This window comes from Antedon mediterranea, chromosome 10 (assembly GCF_964355755.1).
Source record: "Antedon mediterranea chromosome 10, ecAntMedi1.1, whole genome shotgun sequence".
Lineage (NCBI taxonomy): Eukaryota > Metazoa > Echinodermata > Crinoidea > Comatulida > Antedonidae > Antedon > Antedon mediterranea.
Window position 1 is genome coordinate 7,145,889 of NC_092679.1, and position 22,803 is coordinate 7,168,691.

The following is a 22,803-nucleotide window of genomic DNA, read 5'->3' on the forward strand; positions in this document are numbered from 1 at the left end:
CTTACATTTCAGTTACCTACTGTCTTATTATATACTACCTTGAAACATGAATCAAAAAATCTGAATAATTTACTTTTACATTTTAACAATGCTAAGCTCAAAACTCCTTCAAGATTATCTCAATTTTCTGGCAGCAGAAAGAAATGTATTCTAATGTTAATTCAATCTTTTTTAGTAGGAAAACATTTTCTTTATAAAATTATGTTCATTTTATATCTTTTTTCAAATTTTTTTATACAAAGATTTTTTTTCCACAAATCAAAGAAAACGTGGAATGCGTATTTTAAAAATATCGTTTTTATTGTGTACCCAGTTTGAGCTGAGCTCATGGAGATTTTTTAAACAGCTGCTGATATGGCAAATTATAATGATTCTTATCAAGAAAATGTATGAGGGAATACAGTATATATATGTTTTGCATTTATTGTGCAAATATAGGCTCTTTTTTTTTTATTAAATAATCAAAAATGAGACTTGAGGATTAAATACAATTTTTGTGTACAAATTCTGTGGAATTATTATTTGCTATTTGTTGGGAGAACCTTTTAAAGGTTTGCAGAAGCCTTGATAATTGTAACTCACTGTATTACAATGTTACAATGGTTGGTGATTCATATTCAATTGAGATTTTAACTAATAGTTTTTGTTCTGTATCGTATTTAGAGTATTTTAAGCAATGAGTTAATAGTACTCAACAAACAAGATAACAAATGTAATTAACATCTACTATTCGAATGAAAACAGTACTTAGCAGATTGTCTGTTGAGCAGAAGAGGATTTCATAATCAAAAACAAAGATATAATTTTACAGTGATACTTTAAACAACACACTCGTAATCAACGATTTAAATTTATTTATCAAAATTAATATATACACATAAAATAAAAATGATATTTTATACATTTTGCAAGTACAGATGCAGGCTGGAACCCATTTATATGAGGCTCATAATCTTGGTTACCAGCTGTACCAACTATGATTGATTGCCAGAATCCTTTAATTTCATCTTTTTCTTATCATTTCAATATCTGAATAGGTGAAACAATGAAATACTGTATCCTCCAATGAGCATTCAAATTAACCATGTTATCACACACATTGGGTGTTGCAATGAGAGTAACTTGTTGGTTCTGTCTATCAAAACGTAAACCTTACATTGTTTGCGTTAAACCTTTCACACCGATGTCTGTTTATAGTTCTTGGTATCCAAAATCTTTTTACCACACATTGCACAAATACCTGAAAAGAAGGAAACAAAATTGTTAAAAAGAATCCATCAGAGAGAATCCTATAGAAGAAACAGTCAACTCGCTCAATACCGGAAAGTCTGGTATGTGGAAAGTGTTTTTAATGGTAAAAATTAATTTGGGACCTTTTGGAACTTGAGAAAAGTCCAGTTTGGGAGATTTTATCAATTGTATTGTGTACACTGGACCTATGGTTTATTGTCCTTATTCGAGAAGATTTGTTCCACCAACCATAGAGGCTCAAACACTTGCTGGTACAGTATTATGGCTATTTATTACAGTTCCACTGTCTTAACCACTCAGCCATTTGTTAAATTAGCAGAAACAGAAGTAGATTGTGATTGGCCACGACTGATTTGTATAGTTTTTACCTTTTTTATAAGCACATCCTTGGCAGTAGTGAGAACCCACTTGATGGACCGACTGTTTGCATATGCGGCATTTAACGAATGATTTATTGTATGGAGAATATCTGAAAAAGAACAGTTAAAATGCATAAACACAGTTTTTTTACTACAAATATGTATCTATCGTTTGTTAATATAAAAATAATATCTTACTTTGATTTTGAAGCTGTTAAAAGTTTATTCTCTCCAAGCTTCCTGCCACAACTAGCTGAAATATTAGAACCAAAATACCAATTTTAAAATCAACTACAGTATATTATTAGCTTTTAATATGTATAATTTAATTAATAATAATTTTTACTTATTATTAAAAGACTGTATTTCTTACTCATCTTTCCGCCACCACTACTACTACTAGCACCCTTTGCCTTCCACGGATCTGGAGTAGCTATTCTGCCAAGTTTCTTCTGACCTATAATAGTATTATAATATCAAGAGTAATTAATAAACATCAATAAACATTATTCAATAATATTTAATAATAATCATATTAATTATGCATGGAATTGTATGAAAAATGTTAACAAATATTACCACTCTAGTAACTACTACTGACTACTACAACTACAGGCAGTACTTATTATTAAGTTAGTACAGTGTAGTAGGTAGTCTCTTTAAGCTCTAGTCTACTCTACTTAAGCTTGTCTTGCTTAGTAGATGTATGAGCTAGCTAGGCCTAGCTTTGCTTGTGCAAAGAGGCAACAGCATCGTTGATAAGGCTCGCCCTCTAGATCTGCTACACGGTAGTAAACCTCTTCTGGGTAGGCTAGCTAGAAGCTACATTTACGTTTAACTTAAGGTGGCTGTTAATCTAGGCATAGCTAGGCAGATGGTTCACTACTACATTAAATAGATACATTTTGTCCCCGCCCATCGGTATTTTTTAAAGATTTTTAAACTTACATTTTTCACAAACCATGATAAAGTGTTGACAATTTTTAAATTATTTTTCCAGAAACGATGTTTACGTTTTGTATTACAGTTCAGTGAACACATATTGACATGAAAATACTATTGTTTTATTCTATAAGAAAATAGAATAAAATATAAAAAAATCGAACATTTATACAATTACATAAATAACAAATTTTAAATATTATTATTTTGATATTTATTTTCAATAATAAGATTTTATTTAAATTGTAAGTAATCTTAATCTTGGAAAAAATGTACACAAGTAATGATGCCCAATTTTGTCACGTGATGAATAATTCGCGTTCTTTCTTTATTCTGTGAAAAAGCACGCCCAGGGTTGTAACAGTAGGTGCTATTTTGATTCTAAATTTCGCTTTTGTAATAGTCTGGATACATGTAGATTATAGTACATCTTAAATATGATCCTTTTAAGATAACAAATACGATATATTATTTTAAAATAAATAACACTGGGATGAATTTTCATGTGTTATTCTAACTACTCGACTCGCGGACTTATTCAATTGTTGTAGGCTCGGTCTAGCCCCACCCAGGAGGACACAGAGTTACAGTAGATATAGGCTAGCTCGTACTAGTGTAGGAGATTAGACAGCAAGGTGAGAGTGGTCCCGTCCATATAATGAAACACAATACAGTATTACTCTACTTCGTATCCATTCCAGTGATTCTTTAATTAGATATCATTGTCATTGATATTTTCATGATTAATTATTCTCTTTTTTAGATAAAACGATGCCTTCAGAAGCCAGACTGTACATCGGGGACCTAAACCCTAGCGCCACAAAATCTGACGTAGAGCGTGAATTTGGCAAATATGGACACTTGCGAGACATTTGGCTTGCACGCAATCCTCCAGGTTTTGCATTCATAGAGTTTGAGGACTCGAGAGATGCTGATGAAGCGTTGCGAAATTTAGACGGCAATTTAGTTCTCGGAACGCGTATTAAAGTAGAGCGGTCAAGAGGACGCAGTCGAGGTGGACGAGGCGGCGGAGGAAGGGGAGGACGCGGTGGGTTTGGAGGACGTGGAAGAGACCGGGATGGTCGTGGCGGAGGAAGAGGAAGGCCATCCTATGGTGGTGACTATGGTGGAGGAAATTATCGCCGCAATTACGATGAAGGTGGAGGCAGATCTCGCTATGGAGATTCATATTCGAACTTTGATTCGCGAGGACCACCAAGTTATCGCAGTCGATCGCCGCCGAGACGAAGGTATTATAAGCTAGATATAAGCTGTTGGTCTCTATGGCCTGTTTGAAGAAAGCGGGTCAGTTGTAGCGAAGTGTCAATAATGATAAATTGCTATTCAATGAAAGTGTTAACAAGAGCGTTAACGTAAAGTGCATTGGTATAGCGAGTAATATTGTAACCCACTTTCATAGCCCCTCCCCAAATTCTCTAATCTAAGATTTTTATTTCAGTTCAACATCAAAGCAGGTACAGCAATCGCATCGCAGACAAAATAAATACCTTTATGTTTACAGCACGTCAATTCATCGTATTCGTTAAAACTACAGAAACTCATCGTTTGTCTTAGTGCACATTTTTTTTGTGTAAACTATTTTTTTTGGCCTAATAAAAATGTGTGGGTTGTATATTGATTAAATTCGCTTGCTGCCAATGTAGATTGTGAGGAATTTGGTGTAGTAGCGTAATAATTCGCTAGTAAGTACCTGTGTTGCATATTGGAAAACGCAGCGAAGTCTAATTTGTTTTTGTTGATTTAACATCGCCCTTCTATTTCAGCGAAAGAAGAAGTGAAGTATGTAGCTCGTGTAACGTAGTTCAATATCATGATTTTATAGCACACATTGTTGCAACAACATATTTTAATATTTGAGAGCTGAAAATTAAATTCAATTAATTAAATTGTGTGTAATTGTAAGTCAGAGTGGTTTGCAAGAAGGTTATTAAACTTTCAGTCAATTTAATATTGGACAAAAACAGTAGTCAAAATGTAAAACGCAAGTGTACACATGCGCAACGCAATTAGATCTAATTACGCTCGGCCCAGCAATTGTAGCATTATTCAGATCTGGACTTATTAAAAGGTTATCAGAGCCGCTAATACCACCAGCAGCAAAAAGCACATTTTCTTCAAACAGTAGCGATCTAGTGCATTACAAATTAAATATTTTAATCTTCGATGTTGAATGTTCATAGTAAGCAAATTGTAAAAATATCCTGTAATAATATTGGAATCATAATGCACTGTATTCTACTACATTACGCAATATTCTCTACTGCTAATACACTACGCAATATTCTTACTGTTAATGCATTACGCAATATCTCTACCGCTAATACATTACGCAATATTCTCTAGCGTCAATACATTACGCAATATTCTCTAGCGTCAATACATTACGCAATACACTCTACCGTTAATACATTATGAAATACACTCTACCGTTAATACATTACGCAATACACTCTATCGCAAAAACCATACTCTACAGTTAACAAAACGCAGTACCGTAATAGCTAGTGTAACGCTACAAATTCCTACTGTAAAAACCCAAAATTTTCCAAATTCCATGATGTTGACACATTTTTTCAACCTCGCATGTGGCATGCATATAAATGAGCAGAATCATTATGCAGAAGCAACTTAATTAATTCAGAGTTTAAATGACACCTGTAGTAAAGCACATCATTTATGCAATTCATATTTTCTCGCATCACAAATTATCATGCTACCTCAATTTGGAAGCAAAAATGTCAATGCGTGGTATGTAGTCTTTAATCGCATGAGATCAGAATTCTACACGCACTTAAGTACATGTCACATTGGAAGTTAAGTCTAAGTCATAAGATCGTATCGCTAGGTTAGACTTCACTCAAATTGAGTAGCGAACAGCTTAAACAGGCAGTCTGTTAACGTGTGGCAACAATGGGTAAATGTTTATTTTCTTGTAGGACAAGTTAACCCATTACTTTTCATTTCAGGTAGTTAAAGACTTCATCACTAGTAAATTGATTAAAACATCAATTTGAATTTACAGTACTATTACTTGAGACCATTACACATTAAGTTGATTTTAATGGCACCAAACATAATAAGCTTCATTTATGACACTAACTAATGCTTTCATTTCTTATTGGTCATTTTTTTACAACATATTGAATTTCAAAACAGAGTGTACGTTTCTCCTTAGATTATCATTATTGTTTCCTTATTAAAAGGCTATCCCTCGGTTTAACATTGCTTTCCTATGGTGGCCCAGTTGAAAATTCATCTTTAATAAGCCCTTCAAAATCTGATAACCTGATGCATTTGATTGGTGGTTAAAAAACACTTCCTGTATTGCTATCATCACAATGATCACAATGATATTAAACCAAAAAATGTCATTTTTGAATGCAATTTTTTATAGATCGCCACCACCTCCACCAAGAGGTAGAGACTATTATCCCAGAGAATACCAACGAGAATACACTCGTGACTACGCCGCACCACAAGTATCGTAAGTATAAATATGCAGATGTGTAGTTTGCTCTCGAGACGTTTAATGTTTTTTCAAAAAAACTTTATTTTTAATACATAATTTATTTTTTCGTTTTAGTTCTTCACGTTACGATAGAGCAGCACCGTCCACATACGAACGAGGCTATGATCGCAGCTATGAACGAACTGCTTATGAAAGACCGGCTTACGATAGACCGCCAGTGCGGCGTTGAACCAGTCGTTGAATACCATTGACGTACAACGATTATTAATGCTAGTCATGGTATCCATTAAGAACCATACAAATGGCACTGCTGTAAATATAGAAAGTCGCCAAGTTCAATTGTTTTAAATTTTCTGGTGTTTTTAATGTACTTACAGAATTATGTTTTTTTTTAATTTGAGAGGGAGGAGTTGATAAAAAAAGATTGAGTATTCCTAAGCTTCTATTGGCTACTTTTATCCTTCCAGTATACCACTTTTATATCGCCTAGCAGACCTTATGAGTTTAGACACACATGATGTCAACACCAACATTTTCTATGGTGTATGTAAAAATGGAATACAAAGGTGTTCTCTCCAATAATTTACTATGTTATGCTAGGGATGGGATATTCCGAATTTGTGCTTTTCTGTTCTTTAGACTTTTATAACTTGTAATTATCTGTAAGCTACATAATCATTGTGCTGTACATCATGCTGACAGTATGGAATAAATAACTTTTTGTGAATTTGTTATAAAAAAAAAAGTAGTTTGTTTGGTTTATTAGTACCTGTAGTATGAATTGAATTACTTGAACAGTGCAAACAAGTGCTCTCTATTGGTTTGCTATCGCATTTTTTTTCTCGATTGTCGTATTCGATTGGAAACTTTCGTTGTCAACGTAAAGATTCGTTGAGTACTTTTTGTATTCGAATTGTAAATTTGTGCTCAACAGAAAGTCATTCGAATAGAAAACGTTGACAATCTCAACGCACAAAATACTCCGTTAAAGAAGTACTCAACGGAAAAACTGTACTCAATGGTGAAAGTCTAAATCGAATACGACAATTTATTCTGTGTAGTGTACGGAGGACGGGCAAGTGATTATGTCTTGAGAGAATGTCCAAACAAAATCGAAGAATGATAATAAAAATATACAGTATTCTGTTATTGAAATGATTTTTTAAAAGATGTATTCCCAAAAACATGAAAAATGAAGATTAATAAAATCCCACTTTTTTAAAAAAAGTTATTCACTTCTGTAAAAAAAAAAATATTTCACATATAAAAAGACAAAAGAAACCTTTAATTTTTTCAGGTAAATAATTTGTTTTCCAATCCAGTTTTTGTCCATGTGAGCATGGAGGTACCTCCATGATGTGAGTAACTATTATATAAAGTGGCATACTAAAAAAACATTATTTTAACAACCCCTTTCTTTGGATCCCGAATGTTAAATAGGACAAAGGTAAAGGTACCACCAAAACCACTGACTCGTTGCGCTTGAGTGATCACAGAGAAACACTTCCGCTTCCCTTTGTTTAGACAAGTAGAGATGTTATCATTTTCTATGAGCAAAGTCCAAACTGGAAATGGTTTATTTCCTATGTATATGTATGAGGTGATCAAAAAGTCGTTTTACAACATTCATCATACAGTACTGGTAGGACTAGGCCTACTACTTCACTATAAACAACAAACAGACTTGTGCTTTGTGTCGTTGGTGTGTGTGGTGGGATCTGGTGATTCATCTTTCACGCATGATTTGACGCTGAATAAGTAAATTCCATCATCACCTTATTTTTAATCAGAAGGTCAATAACAACAGAATGGCGGCGAATGCTGTGGAATCCCGGTACTCAATTGTGGAAATTATCCTCCTTATCCTGGCCTGTGGAGGAAATGTCGCTACTTTGACGTTTCTTGCGATGTCAAGGGTAAGTTATTTGGCAGAGTACATTTTTACAGACAGGATCGGATCGAGGTGGTGTGGTTTTGGGTCTTTCGATGTAAGAAGAGATGAGTGACATGAGACCGTTTCGTTAGTAGCACTAGCTAGTATAAGTAGTACTACAGTACAGTAGTAGAGTATGACTGACGTAGTCTAGGCCTAACAAACTATATCTATCTTTAATATGATTATGATGTTAATAATTAAAACAGTCCTACCTATCTAGTCAGCAAAATCAAATCAAATTAGATTAGCTCTGAAACAATTTTTTCCAAAATAAACACTTGTCTAGAGCGGCATGACTAAAACTAAATTATAATATTAATAAAGTACCTGTATGTGACATAATTGTGATACTTCCTGCTGTGCATATCATATAAGCCAAGGAGATAAATAATATTTTAATAATCTTTTCTTTAAAGCATGACTATGACGGATCGTGTCTATTGTTTGCTGATATCCAGGTCATGTCAAAGAATGCCGCCATCTTTCACTCCAGTAAATGTCGCTTTCCAGTCAGTGTTCATATCGCCGCATTTTTCTACGCTGCTTTTTGTATAGCCTACTGGCTGTACAAATTAATACGTGGACGTGAAGGCTCGTATGTATCATTATTTTTGTTTAATAATAAATGTCTGTTTAATCTTCTTGTGAATAATCTCATCCTCTCCGGCATTGGGTTCATTATGTGTCATCACTACGCTATAATTGTTTAGCAACTTTCCTCTTATTGTTTGGTTGCCAACTTTTATTTTTGAGCTGTTTCTCTTTTTATTGCCAGGTCTTGGTTTTGATGTCCTATAGGAAATGAGTAATAGTAGCATCCTTAACAAAACCATATTGTGTGGAGTTTTCTATAAAACCTTATTTCTAATACATTGCTGAATATTATTCAATTATTCCTTTCACTTCACTAACTTCACTAATTACATTGTGTTTGCTCTTTAAACCTGTGCAATAATAAGTTTTCTTTTTCTGGAAATCTTGCACATTAATTTGGTCAGGTGACTTCATAATACATTTATTAACATTGGAACAAGCTATAAATCATACGTACCACAGTAAAAAATTGTGGTTCAGTATATACTTGGAAAAAAAAATGTTTATTATCAGACAAATAAAACTGTGACTAAATTATATATTTTGTATATCAAATTTTAAAAATGATAATTAAATTTGTTTTTGTTTCTATGCCTAACCTTGTATTGCATTGTACATGGCTTGTGTTTTTAAGTATCAGGAAATGAAATGTCATTTAAATCCTATATTGCTGTCAGACAACAAAGTTATACACTATCAAACGTTATGTGACAAAAAAATGCAATGTGCCAATATATGGACATGATAATGTCATATCACTACCATATTTGGGCATATCACTACCATGTTCGGCGGGCACATCACATTTTTTTGTCAAACTAGTTTAATAATGTAGGCCTAGACAGAGCTTTAGATTGATTGTTTGATAGCTATGCTGATTATTTTCAATTGATTTACTGCTTATGTTTTTGTGAATCAGTTGACAATTATTCTTTCGTTCAATTGTAATGTTATCTTTATTCATTTTACAGGCAATTTCTTAAAATAGCAAGTATTTTTGCCTATGGCATTTTAAGTGTTTTACTGTTCATTGTTTCTATATTGATAACAATGGGATTGAAGAGTTTGTGCGATGAAATACATGGAGTGGCGCCAATTAGTCTTCCTCAGTAAGTGATCACCAGCATTTCTACATCCTCATTTCATTTTTTAGTACAGTACTTAGTTTACTAAGCTAACCATTAAAATTTAGCCTTTGAAATCTAGCCCAGCTCATACCTAGACCTAGTCCAGCTCATATCTAGATTATTCAAATCAAATTGATTTCATACGTAATGTAAATATGTAACAGCTTCACATATATAATACTAGTGTCACATGTGATACCAATGTGACATAGAGAGAATTGGCAAGTGACAATCTGTGTTGTTGAATTTTAAATAAAATTTAATAATATACTGTTAGATTAACAATCATTTTTTCTTTACTATATCTCATGTAACTCTAAAAACATAAATTAAACAAACAATTCTATGATTCATATTTACATGACTAATTGTTAGACAAACAGATATGTCTTGTAATTTGATAATACCATTATAACTACACAGTGCCAAGTAATTATATTTAATGACCTTTATACTCATTGCCATACAATTACACTGGGTCTGTTTCTGATGCATAACGCAAATTAACTGTTTATTATAAAATGGATTAAAAATAACAAGACTGCATTTCTGCTCAATTTGTGCTTTGAAATAACTGGTTAAATCAATGGGTGGTCGTTGACAAAAATTGTTAAAATTACCCAAAATGCAATTGGTCCTGGCGGTTACTGCCATGTAGTTGAACCATTATTTTGTGTTGCAGCAATAACCGGTTAAATGGGGTTCTAACACCGAATTAAATTGGTCTTTTTAACCGGTTATTTTGCGCTGCCTTTTAACCGGTTACCACAAATTTGTCCTGTTTCTGCTCCTAAGAAAATGGAGTTAATTTATTCACTTTATACAGCAAAACAGCCCCACATTGTAGCAAAAACTATAGCAAGGCAATTTCCATTGACTATATTATAGTTAAACTGTTCATTGTATTATAACTGCATATTTGTATATAAATGTCTTGAAGTATAAACAAAATTGTATGAATTTTTTTCTGATTTTATTTTGCCTTACAGTTGTAGAGATTATCAGACATTTGGGGATATTTTTAAAAACCCAGGACTGAAACGCTTTTACGATATTCTGAACGATGCACAGGTACAGTAAAACAATAAACAGACATGCCTGCTTATTATGTAAGCACCTACTTAACATAAACATGTCTTCACTATCTATGCCAGTAAATCGTGACCAGCCAGAGCATTTTATCAGTATACTATATAAGAAATCCATATAGTAATAATATTGTTTTGTACGTACTTAACATTAAAATATATCTAAAATTTTTCCAAATAATTAGACGTTATAACCACGTCATTATTGCACTATAAAAGCTTGATGAAAGTCTTTAGACATCAGTTTAAATTGGTTAATTTGTTGATGCATTATTATTACCTATTAATTGTTTTAATATTTGTTTATCTATTTAGATTGCATCATGGGTTGCATTTAGCATTTGGTTTGCCGTTGCCGTGTTGAGTGCCACTCGATGTTACGCCAGAAAAAATGTGCACAGTGATAATAAAAGAAAAGGAGAATATAAAAAACCAGTCGATGTATAAACAGAAGCAGGTCTCTGTAAGCAATTATTCTGTGTTCACAGAAGATACATACATTGTAGATACATATTACTGTATAAAAAACTTAGCTGTAAAATTGGACCACAGACTAGTGCCAAATGATTACCGTTTGATGTTGGTATGTTCAAATAGATCATACAGTACTCAATTGATATGAACAAAGTGAATGTCTCTTACTGGTGCTTTACCATGAAGTAGGTGTAGTTTTTATACTTCCAAATAGTGTTGACTCCAGAGGGCGGTATAGTAATTTCTACAGCTGGAGATCAAGAATGAAATACATAATATTTAATTTTCGCCACCATTTTTAATAGGCCATATTATTTTGCTTTTAAGTTGCAATTTTCCATGCCAACTAAGTACATTTTTAGAAAGTTGACCTTTACTAATAATAGTAGATTTACTGTTCATAAATTGAGAGCTATTAACAGATTTTTAACCTTTTTATTAGTAATTAAAAATGATTAAATTATTAATTTACGTAATGAATCATGATGCTTATAAAAATGGTACTTTAACAAAGACGTTAAATACTGCTAATATCCTAGTTACTTAATTTTATATGAAATTTATATATACTTTGTGCTAATTAGTGACTTTAGGCAAGTGCTAGATTTTTTACCAATTACTTAAATATTAAAAATAGAGAAATTAGTTGAAACTTAGTCTAAACTAATTGCATAATTACTGCTTAACTTTCAGTATTTTAAAATTATTAATATAATGTAAATATTATAAAATTGTAATATATTAGTGTTTTTCTTCAATTCAGTGTTTGTAATTTGCATATTTTTGTTGATGTAATAATTGATTCTAGGATTTCGAATTCTATGTTGATACTTAATGTTACTGCCATCAAGTAAAATATAATATATTTGTATCTTGTTCATCCTATACTTTCGTAACAGTGTTTTATTTATGCATTTCGTGCGTTTCATAATTGATTGGTTATCGGCGCGCCATACACACTTTATATCTCACAAATCGTACGTTGGTGGCGTAGATTTCTCCAAGTTCCTCAGTTCCATTTGGTGCACTTACTGTTGAGTGTATGTTAGCCAATGCGTAATAATCATTTTTAATTCGACTGACTACAAAATAGAATTATGCTTCACGGACGGAATTTATTAAAATATATAGAAACTCAAAACTAATTTTAATTAAAAAATCTAAACAAAGATGTTGCTGCAACAAAACAAAACTTAACATTAACTTGTATACATGTAGCATTAGGCTCTCAATTACAGGTAACATATAACATATTATTCAAATTTGTTCTAAAGTATGTTAATACCAAACTGCGAAAAACATGTAATAATCTAATTAGCATATTATAATCAGTAGGGCTATATAATTGGCAGTCAAAAACCCTAGTATCTGCATTCTTATGAAATCGAAATTATCAAAACGTATTACTGTATATGTGACGTCATTATCAAAATTAATATATTAGCAGTTACATAAATAACATTAACTGTATTATAAGTTGTTTTGTTTTAAATATCGTAACAAATTAAATTAATTAAATACGTTACATGATTACGTCATTATTAAAGTAATTTTAATTGCATACTCAAAAGTTGTAAAAGCAGCTGTGCGTTTGGGACGGAATTCAGCAGCTATTCAATAGAAAAAGCACCATTTGTAGTGGTATAGAGGGTAATGACATCATAAAGTGGAAAAAAGTTTTTGCATAGTTGATATTTCTATCATGTGCGTTGTGACATGTAGCCTATATTCAGGCGTTCTTACTAAGCTAGTCCTTTTCATTTAGCCGCAAGCTTAGTCTTCATAGGATAGTATCCTTCGTTTTAGAATTGTAAAATATTTGAGGAATTATGGGTACTACGTCACCATTTTACCTCTATGCTATATCATGGATTTCTATTCCTTAATCCATGGCTGTATCTAAAACGCTTAACTTACGAATACAAAGCGAAGAACGTTAGGTGAGTAACCCTGTCAATATATTACTAATTTTAAATCAAATTTCCTGCATGCACTGATCAAGTTTGTTTTATCAGAGAATGGGTATTTACTACATTCTCAAAAATATAAAACTTACTCCGACATATTTCTGATGAATAAAAGCTAGAGGTAAACAAAGATATCGGAATGAAAGCAGGTGCCGAATTCAGGCCAATTACTATAACTAAAATGTGGTAGCTGCGCCCGAAAAAAAAACTAAATTCATAGCAAGCTATGAAGTAGCCTAGCTGCTTTAGATATTTGTAAACTATTTCACAGTTTCACCGTTAAGGATCATAAACATCTCTTGAATGGTTTAGTTAGGAGGTCAGTTAACGTCGCTTAAGCTAACTATATACAGCTGCGCCCGACACAAACATTAGCCTACAGCATTTGTTTATTTTAAACATTTTCGTCTTAGGGGTGGGCTACTTTAAGACGCGGTACATTGGTAGTATTATAGCAAGCCATATGAAGCTGCTTATTTTTTAAACATTTACAGTTTCCCCGCCGTTAAGGATCATAAACATCCCTTGCTTGTTTAGTAGGTTCTCCTTATCTTCTGGTGAGGTTGCCTCGTCCGCCGTCTGCTGCCCGTTAATATGACTGATCGTTATACCGTTGACGTCATCAGTTTTATCATTCTGGAAGCCACAGTTTGGACAAGAGTCTGGAAAGTGTTTCTGTGCGTTCAACATAATTTTGTTTTTCACTTGTTGAAGGCTTTCTTCATTCCCGATTCGCGTTCGGAAATACACTCGGGCCATGATGAAGAAAAAGAACATCTCCGTGATAATCAACATGTCATTTACGTCTGTGTAAAGAAAAAACATAAACAGTTAGATATTGTATGGTTTGTAGTCGTTCTCCTGTCTCGACAGTCATCGTTATCGACAGTCGTCGTTGGCAATCGGGTTTATCGATTAAATGGCTAGCTTTCGTTCTTCGTTTTGGCAAGGTTTTCGGACAGTACGGTAGTTTTGAGATGACGGTACATAGAAGCAGTCACGGCCTATAAACTACAGTATATTTCGAAACGAAATTTAGAAACGAAAGCTCGTCATTGTAGTTGTTACTTGATTAATCGGATAAACTTACAATTTGCTCTTGTTTGTGACTTGAACGGTGGTGTACACGGAATGACGTCAACGAGAACCAAGAGCGCCAAGAAGATCGTCTGCCCATTTGTCAAGATCAAGGCAATCTGGATGGCTAGAAACTTGGGAGTGATTCTGAAATCCTGCAGAGGTTCCCGTGACGCCCTGAAGATCATGACGATGCCGTATATAGCGATGAACGTAGAAGAGAAGGAGATGAGTTGAATGTACAGAAACGCCTCGTCAAACGCCAACTAAAATTAAATGTTAGAATAATTATCAATAAAAACTATTCTCAAACCTATAGTTTATAAAGTTAGAAGTACATTTGCTATTTAGTTTTAGAGAGAACAGTATGTATGTAATTATCTTTACATATTTTTTTTATATTATTAAGGTTTTATTTTGAGTGATAAAACAACGTACCTTTGGTCTGTAAGACCCATTCGCCCACAAGACGGACGCGACAAACAGTGCGATAGGTCGTACGAATGCGACTTGTAACACCAATCGCTTTACCCATCGTAAGTTCTTTCTAGAAAATGAACAAATAGGAATAATTTCGAGTTTCGAGTACTAGTGTGATATGGAACGCCGTTACTGCCTTCTTCGGGTAAAGAGTGCATAATTCCGAGTTAACGCCATCGACTTAAATTGTGAAATTTGTCCAGTTATTGTCTTAAAAGACACGTGACTGATCGATTTATCAATGACAATCTGAACCCGATATTGGTTAACTGATTCATTTATAAACATTTATAATCTATACTTACTCATTGACATCCATCTTTGGTAGGCATGGGCAGCAACACGTGAGAGGGGGACTTGCTAGCGGTAGCTTTTGATCTTTTAAAACCTCTATTACGTACATCTTTCCGCCGTAAAAGTCGAAAACCAGCATCAGAAATTGGAACATCGCCACTGAAAAGAAACTATGCAAAGGAAAATAACAGTAAGCAAAAGTATCAGTATAGTTTTTTTAAAGTCAGAAGTCTGTCAGTTTTAAAGTCCCGAACGGCGCCCCGTACTTTTGTGAGGGTAAGAGACGGTTAAAATAAGTGCGTACTTACATAGAGCCTGTAAAACTGCACAGCAAATGAGCGGCTGGAACGTACAGAGCAATTAGTGAGGTACCGGATAAAACCTAAACAGATTTAATTGACCATGTTATAGTATTTATGTCTCAAATTTCTTGTCTAACATTTAGTCATGCACACACAATGCATACTTAAGTACACCGATATTTTAGTAATGACTGGATTCGAAAGTCGAACACTAATTATATCAAATATATTTAGAGAGTGAGTATGCCTATTGGTGATACCTAAACAATACAATAATATAGGTACAGTATAATTTAAAATACATTATATTTACTAAACGGTGTACTGGCAGACTAATTTCAATGTTTGCGTTTTGAAAACAAATTTTAATTTACTAATTGGTATTATTATTATTGTAAAACTTACAGGATAAATTCCCAGAATACAAAGTAGACGAACTCTGCGTCGACTACTTGCTATCTTTTGATTAATATACATACTGGACTCCAAGTACAGAAACATAGTGGTAAATGACATTAATGTTAAGGTTATTAATGTCAATAATGACCCTGTATCATTAGCAAATTCTAAAAAAAGAACATACAAATATTAATGTACACACTAAATAGCGTTATTTAGTATTATTGTCACTTTGAACTTTGTGACTTGCAATAAAACAAGAACTATTATGGCTGCTATCGCGTGCACAAATTTGAGACATAGTGAGCTAATACATCAACGGTTATTTTATAATGATCGAGATTTACTGTATTTATAATTTGAGTAAATAAGTTATTTATCTTGCATCATCCCAGTTCTTTCTATAATAATTCATAACATAGATTCCATTTTTTTCAGCAGGGTCAAATTTACGATATCCACCTCTGGGCAAATATCTTGTCGGGTTGCCACGACAACAAAGGTCATTGCTATGGTACGATAATTTTTGCCGAATTTCTATCATATTTTAATACAATGCATATTTTGTGTGAGACGGTTCTCTTCATCTCTTCTCATCATCTAATCGGCATTAAATTATCCTCCATGTTGTGGTGTCAATATGCCATAAAACAGACAATAAGGACATCATTATTGTAATGAATTTTTTATGATATCCAATTAGGCGTATTATATTCATCTAAACATAGGCTTACATATTATCTCAGGTAGTTGTACAACTCCCTGCATATCTAATCATTATGATATTGAACGTACCTTTAAACATCTCTGAGGTAGTTGGATCTCCTCCGCTACAGTTATCATCAGCCATTTTGTTTCCTTCTTTTTCAATACTTTAGTATAACTAGAATTACCGTGTCTTCTTTCCACAACCACCGACTAACTTTGTAAGAACTTTATCAAGCCTGAAATTGCACAAACGGACAAGTTAGTAGATAGAAACAAGATTCACACTCAGTTAGGCCGTTAAAGATGAATAACGTCACGATACACGTTCACAGTCGATGAGGAACACTTTAACCCGTGTTAGTACTGAAGTGAAAGTCGTGGTAACAATGCTACCAATTTTATACGATCGTTGAAGGCCACAAAATACCCCACGGGACTAGGACATACGACACCAATATGGAGCGTAGTTTATAGGTTATCCTGTCAACAGATACTCAAATTTACAACGTAAGGAGATGAATTGTACATCGTTCTAACTTTTGACCAATCCAGGATTTCTATTTGACAATTAAAAAATTATTATAAACGGAAACAGCTCCGAATGAAGCGAGTGTTTATTTTGATATCAAATGATTTGACGTTTTTCTCGGTGGTTGTTTATGACAACGACCACTTATTGAAAACATGTTGCTTCTTGGGTTGGCAACCCTATTGAACGTCACAATGTCACTCGATGTGGGAAAAAGTTGGACTCCAAATTATTGTTGATTATAAAAAGTTATATGGAATAAACGCCTTTCGTCTTATTTACTTTTGCAATAGGCCTATATCGGTTCGACTGGCGTCCTTTCCACCGAAAGAAACTGTATTTAATATATAACCAAGTTAATGTTTACATAATTAAAGCAACAGTTAACATTGATGTTGTTTTATTATGTTTGATATCTCTTGTTGTTTTCGATATTCAGTGCATCACCTAGGTACCGGTAATTATTATACATTTCTATTGTCGAATCATTACTATAAAAAAATCCTTGTTAAATTGCTTTGATATATAATAATAAGATAAAAATCTCACCGTATCAAAAACACTTTCTGATATAACGTTGAGCACCTACACTGCGTCTTGGCACCTTTTATGCCTTTTTCAATGTATAATGGTAAACTTATCAAGAATGCTGAGTGACTAAACTTTAAAATATAAAAATAAACAACTTGTTTTAAAGACTGATGAATGATGGAAGTCTTTGCAAAGTTTACTCATAGTAAATCTCACTGTTCAGCTTGTATGCCATCTGAAGGAGATCGTGGCCGTTTATTCAATAGCCCTTTATTTCAAACTGTTATGTATATACTTCATATTTGTATTCAGAGACTGGTTCGATGGCGCCTCATAATATTAAGATTGTTCTCTTGTGAAAAGACGGTACAGTACCTATTATATACGGTATTTATTGTGCATCTGTGTTTGATTTTAACACATTTTAATAACACTCATCAATCATAAACTGATTTCGAGAGGGTCTGCGAAAAACCCGATCCCAAAAATATAAAACAAGACGCAATTGCAACATGAACTTGAATGAATGAATGTTGGACGCAACGCAAGGACGTAAGCGCGCCGCGAGTAATTTGACCAATCAGAATACGATATATGATCATCTAAACTGATTGGCCAGCAACTCAACTCACTCGCGTGAGATATGGTTTTAACTAATGAGTAATCCAACTTTTTACGGTATCTGATTTAATAACTCGTTGAAATGTGTAAGCTACGGTACTATTCCCTTTTGACGGTGTGTTAATATTTGGTTAGAGTTGTTATGAGATAACATAAACTTTGGGCGGCTGTTAAAACCCAATTAAACGTTGTAAACTTCTTGTCTTGATTGATTGATCGATGGGTGTATTGAAACACCGATTCGTAATACGGTTTTTTTTTATTCGGTACCGTTCTTGATCGATTAGGGGATGTGTTGCGATATAATAAAATTTGAGTAGCAGTGTTAAAACCCAATTATTGAAAGTAACTTTGATGCCGAAAGGCACAGCATTGAAATACGGTATCCTTCACCGTTCTTCAAGTTCATTACGATTGTAACCATTCAGAACTGAACTATGAAAACCTTCACGTCCCTCCTCCACAATCTTTGCGTCACCATGCTATTCGGTTTCAGACATTTGAAAAAACCATAAAGTAATTTATTATCTGTGTCGTTATGACTTCTCTAATGTCTTGAATGCAATATAATCATCACGTAGACATACTTCAAAATGCCTACATCTCGTAACATTTGCCACATAGGCCTAAACTCGTTGCCTTTTTATGGTCTATTTATTTATTCAAATTTCAGAATGGGCTTTGTTATTTTCAACAGGTTGTACAAATCGAGTAAAATAGCATTAGTGCGCGGTAGAAACAGTAACACATTATCTAATACTTTACCCCCAGATGCATAAGTCATTTCGCTACTACAGGTTTGATAGTAGACATCGTATTCAGGTCATTGAATAGAGATAACCTTATACCCGGTGATCACTTAAAGTTTTCAGCAGCTTAGGAAAGTTCCATGATACAGTAACACATATTCGTCATATGTTATCTTTAGATCTTTAGGTATCAATATAGTTGTGGTGAACGAAGTGCTAAACAAGTCGATAAATGAAGGAGTAGGCCTATACTAACGACGGACGGACGAGCGGGCTGAGATATTTCTTTACCAACTTAAGTCGGGGACCCCTCATGAAACGTCACAACAAGAATATTAGTAGTCTTAGACTGCAAACGTTTTACTTTATAGTGAGAGAGTAATGAAAAGAAAGAATGGAAAGAATAGGCCTAAGATGAGTAATTTATTTACTAATTAGCGAGTTTAATAATATTGGGTTTTATTGTTTTAAGCTTTTTAATTTCAACTTTTTCTATCCGGATAGCCTTAGGCCTATTTGGTATTCGAAAAAAAAAATAGAAATGATTAAAATGAAATTGTTAAAACGTTTACTTACTTTAAAACAACCGTTGTGATCGGCAATCCTACTAACAGTGACATTAAACCGATCGTCATTCATTGTTTGGAGTCTTTATATTGCAATCATAAATTGTGATTGATATCATCCTGTAAAATTTCTTATAAATGTTTCGTGAGTTTAAATCAAACACAATTACCACTTCAAAGGCCGTCGGTCGAATAGACGGGCGACATCGAAAGGTGTGTCTGGTGTTGGCAGACGGGTAACGGAGTACAGCGGCAACTTCTTCATTTTGCTAATCGCTTTACAATTGCAATTACAAACAATTATATAAATACTGAAACATGATAATAAGGTATGTCTTATATCTTATCTGCGTTATATTGTTACTATTCATGTTTATGACATTGTAAATCGTTTCTTTTGTTCGTTTTAGAGTAGCCCTAATTTAGTGTGGAATGGTACAGGCGAGCTGTATTGAAAATCAAATATTGCCTCGAACAAAATTCAGTCACAGAATAGTTATGAAGAGGACATATTTGGGACCCCTCAAAGTGTTCCCTTAATATAGTGGTACCTCCTGAGAGGTTGCCGTTCCTCATTCGTTTCACAAAAAAATGTCCCCTGAATTATAAATATGGCGTTAACAAACAAACAGAAAAGGAATAAACATAACAAAAAACTTACCGTAGAGATTAGGCCTTCATGATTCATTGGTGGAAAGGTCATCATTTCCATTTATTATATCATGCATATAAATATATAAAATGGAGTTGCTCTCTGAGACACAAGTATAAAACAGAAAAAAAAGAAACATGATTCGATTGGATAAAATGGAGAAAGCCCCCCCCCCCCCCCCCTTACCGAACTCTATAGTTTAACATTGATTTATTTTTATCATTATCATAATTCTTAGATATCAGTAATAAAATGTTTTAACACTCTAATACCCCAGTATTAAAATGAATAGGCCCTAGATGATAACAAAATATATAATTAATTATTCAATTTCGTCAGTACTTTTTGAACGTTACTTTAAGTTAATATATATGATGGGCTTATTGAATAAATTACTGCATGGAGGAAATAATAATTATTATTTTTTCCTCCATGATTACTGTAACCATAGACAATTAATAAAAATCACATTGTTTGACTTATTGTTGCAGGTCCGGTTATAAGCGCCATGCTGGTATGCTGATGAGTTATATGACGTCATTACAAAAATTTTATTACCGTGCCATTTCGTAATAATGTTAGTAGTAAAGGAATTTATTGTTTTCACTTGTCACTTTTAAAGTGTAAAATTTCAGTTATAGGTCTAAGACTCGAAGCTGAGTTGTCTAAGATATGGTAGGCCTACTGTTTTTAAAGATAACTAGGCCATACTATAACTACTAAAATATTGGTGTTTTTGTTAAAAGCCATTTAAATTGATATTCACTTTGACCAAAAATGTGATCCAAAAAAAAATTATTAACTTTATTAAAACTGCAAAATGGCCTAGAAAGTCTTATTTTAATAATATTAACTTTTCATGTTTTTTTACATCGTTAACTAAGCCTATTACGTTTTGTAATGTAACAAGATATCCTTTGCCTGAATTATGACAAAAACTATATATCGCCCTCAAACCGTTAACCACTTTTTTAACTGCAGAGGGCGTAAGTTATCATTTCTATTATTCAACACACAATAGTAACGTTTTATTTTCCTAACATAATAAATTCCTCATCCTCGTCTAAATTTGTAATATTACTAAATTATTTAATGTATCTGAAATATTCTAATACAATATTTTAATACAAAAATCGTATTAATGTCAAGTTTTTTTAAAACTCGTTTAAGTAAATTACGGCCGATTTATTTAATAATAATATTTATTGAAGGAAGCTACACCTTTACAACTGGCACACATTCATACACGGTGCGTTCTTAAAATAAATATATAGACAACAAACAGATACAAAATAAATACAACAAACAGATACAACATAATTATTAGTTAATAATAACTGATATTAATGAGAAACTAATAGTTCATTTCTATAGGCTTATAAGTGGTAGGTATTCATATTATTTCCAAAGAGCGAAAATGGCGCGACGTATAGGGCTATACCCTGACAACAGTCGGTACACTAAACTTTAGGATGTCGATATAACAGGGTTATAAAACTAATTGATAAGAACCATAAATGAAATCAAGGGAAAGTGAAATGGTTTACCCAATACAATCACTTTTACATGTATTCTTTAGACAATGGTCAATAATATTATATATAAATATAAATATGTATAAGCACATAATATTTAGTCATAGTGACTGAAAACCGTTTTAACACAAAAAAATACAAACTTTAAATTTTGTTTAATGTCATCATCAAGGAGTTGTTATAGTAGGCTATAATTCTTGCTCAATTAAGCCTAATGTTACATAACTTCATTACTCATATCTCACACTACAGGGAAGAGTGAAATGTTCCCTGCTCACACTAAAAACAACTTTTTGATCAACAACAAACATCCCGTCCTTGAGGTTGATTGGCCATTGTCTGCTTTAAAACATCCCCTAACGGCAACATTTTAACAAACCGGAAATAATCCAAGGGGACACTTGCATTTTCCAATTTCTAATATATAAGAATCAAGAGATAAATGTATCAAATACGATGGCTTAATAAGGTTTCGCATTCACTAGGCCCAATAGTTTTAACAAGGCAAACAATAGGATGAATGCAACAGACGATCGCCGCTCATTCAAAGCACCAGTTAAGCTGCCTATTTTCACACTTTCTTTAAATGTTCTTAATGTGGCTCTTTTGTTTATTTTAAATCAGATATGGTCGGATTTGTGCGCCATTTTCACAGATTATCTGTTTTGGACCGCTACTCAAACTCCCCAGCCTACAATCTGTAAAAGGCGCTTAACAACGTCCCGAAGCTACAATTAGCACATGATAAACTAATTGCAATGGTGATAATATAGAATAGAATTGAATTGAATTGAATTTAAATAAAATACAGTAATTGTATATACAGTTTGTTACAATCACGGTTATCCATACCCGGTGTGTTGGTATTTTGTTCATCAACCATGGGGAAATACATACTGAAAAGATTAGAAATTAAAATTAATATTATTATCTTATTTCCTCATATCATTTGTTTATTCATTAACAACAGTTTTTTAGTGTTATGATTATGAAACGTGTTAGCAAAACTCACGTATATTTATGGTGTGCTTTTTGTCTCATGCTGTTCCGTTGCGCAATATTGGATTTATGTGAATTGTTTACTCTCACTTCTCCAGAGTCCATTGTTACTGAAACAAAATTATTTCACCTA

General features: G+C 33.2%; 4 protein-coding genes across 4 annotated transcripts; 2 read left to right on the forward strand and 2 right to left on the reverse strand.

Moving 5' to 3' along the window:
• Positions 1–398: 398 nt before the first annotated feature.
• LOC140060130 (cysteine-rich PDZ-binding protein-like) lies at positions 399–2,647 on the reverse strand. Its single transcript, XM_072106207.1, has 5 exons — positions 2,559–2,647; positions 1,984–2,067; positions 1,809–1,863; positions 1,620–1,720; positions 399–1,240 (listed from the first exon to the last, which is right to left on the reverse strand). The coding sequence occupies exons 1-5, from the start codon at positions 2,572–2,574 to the stop codon at positions 1,176–1,178; spliced, it is 321 nt and encodes a 106-aa protein (XP_071962308.1). The 5' UTR covers positions 2,575–2,647; the 3' UTR covers positions 399–1,175.
• A 184-nt stretch (positions 2,648–2,831) lies between these two features.
• Positions 2,832–6,782, forward strand: LOC140060387 (uncharacterized). The gene is made up of 4 exons (XM_072106573.1): positions 2,832–2,915; positions 3,316–3,802; positions 5,968–6,057; positions 6,157–6,782. The coding sequence occupies exons 2-4, from the start codon at positions 3,324–3,326 to the stop codon at positions 6,269–6,271; spliced, it is 684 nt and encodes a 227-aa protein (XP_071962674.1). The 5' UTR covers positions 2,832–2,915; positions 3,316–3,323; the 3' UTR covers positions 6,272–6,782.
• A 763-nt stretch (positions 6,783–7,545) lies between these two features.
• LOC140060640 (transmembrane protein 179B-like) lies at positions 7,546–11,972 on the forward strand. Its single transcript, XM_072106936.1, has 5 exons — positions 7,546–7,958; positions 8,395–8,573; positions 9,544–9,681; positions 10,689–10,770; positions 11,103–11,972. The coding sequence occupies exons 1-5, from the start codon at positions 7,851–7,853 to the stop codon at positions 11,232–11,234; spliced, it is 639 nt and encodes a 212-aa protein (XP_071963037.1). The 5' UTR covers positions 7,546–7,850; the 3' UTR covers positions 11,235–11,972.
• A 142-nt stretch (positions 11,973–12,114) lies between these two features.
• Positions 12,115–17,093, reverse strand: LOC140060639 (organic solute transporter subunit alpha-like). Its single transcript, XM_072106935.1, has 7 exons — positions 16,576–17,093; positions 15,787–15,947; positions 15,388–15,461; positions 15,091–15,249; positions 14,744–14,852; positions 14,319–14,571; positions 12,115–14,034 (listed from the first exon to the last, which is right to left on the reverse strand). The coding sequence occupies exons 1-7, from the start codon at positions 16,628–16,630 to the stop codon at positions 13,709–13,711; spliced, it is 1,137 nt and encodes a 378-aa protein (XP_071963036.1). The 5' UTR covers positions 16,631–17,093; the 3' UTR covers positions 12,115–13,708.
• Positions 17,094–22,803: the final 5,710 nt, after the last annotated feature.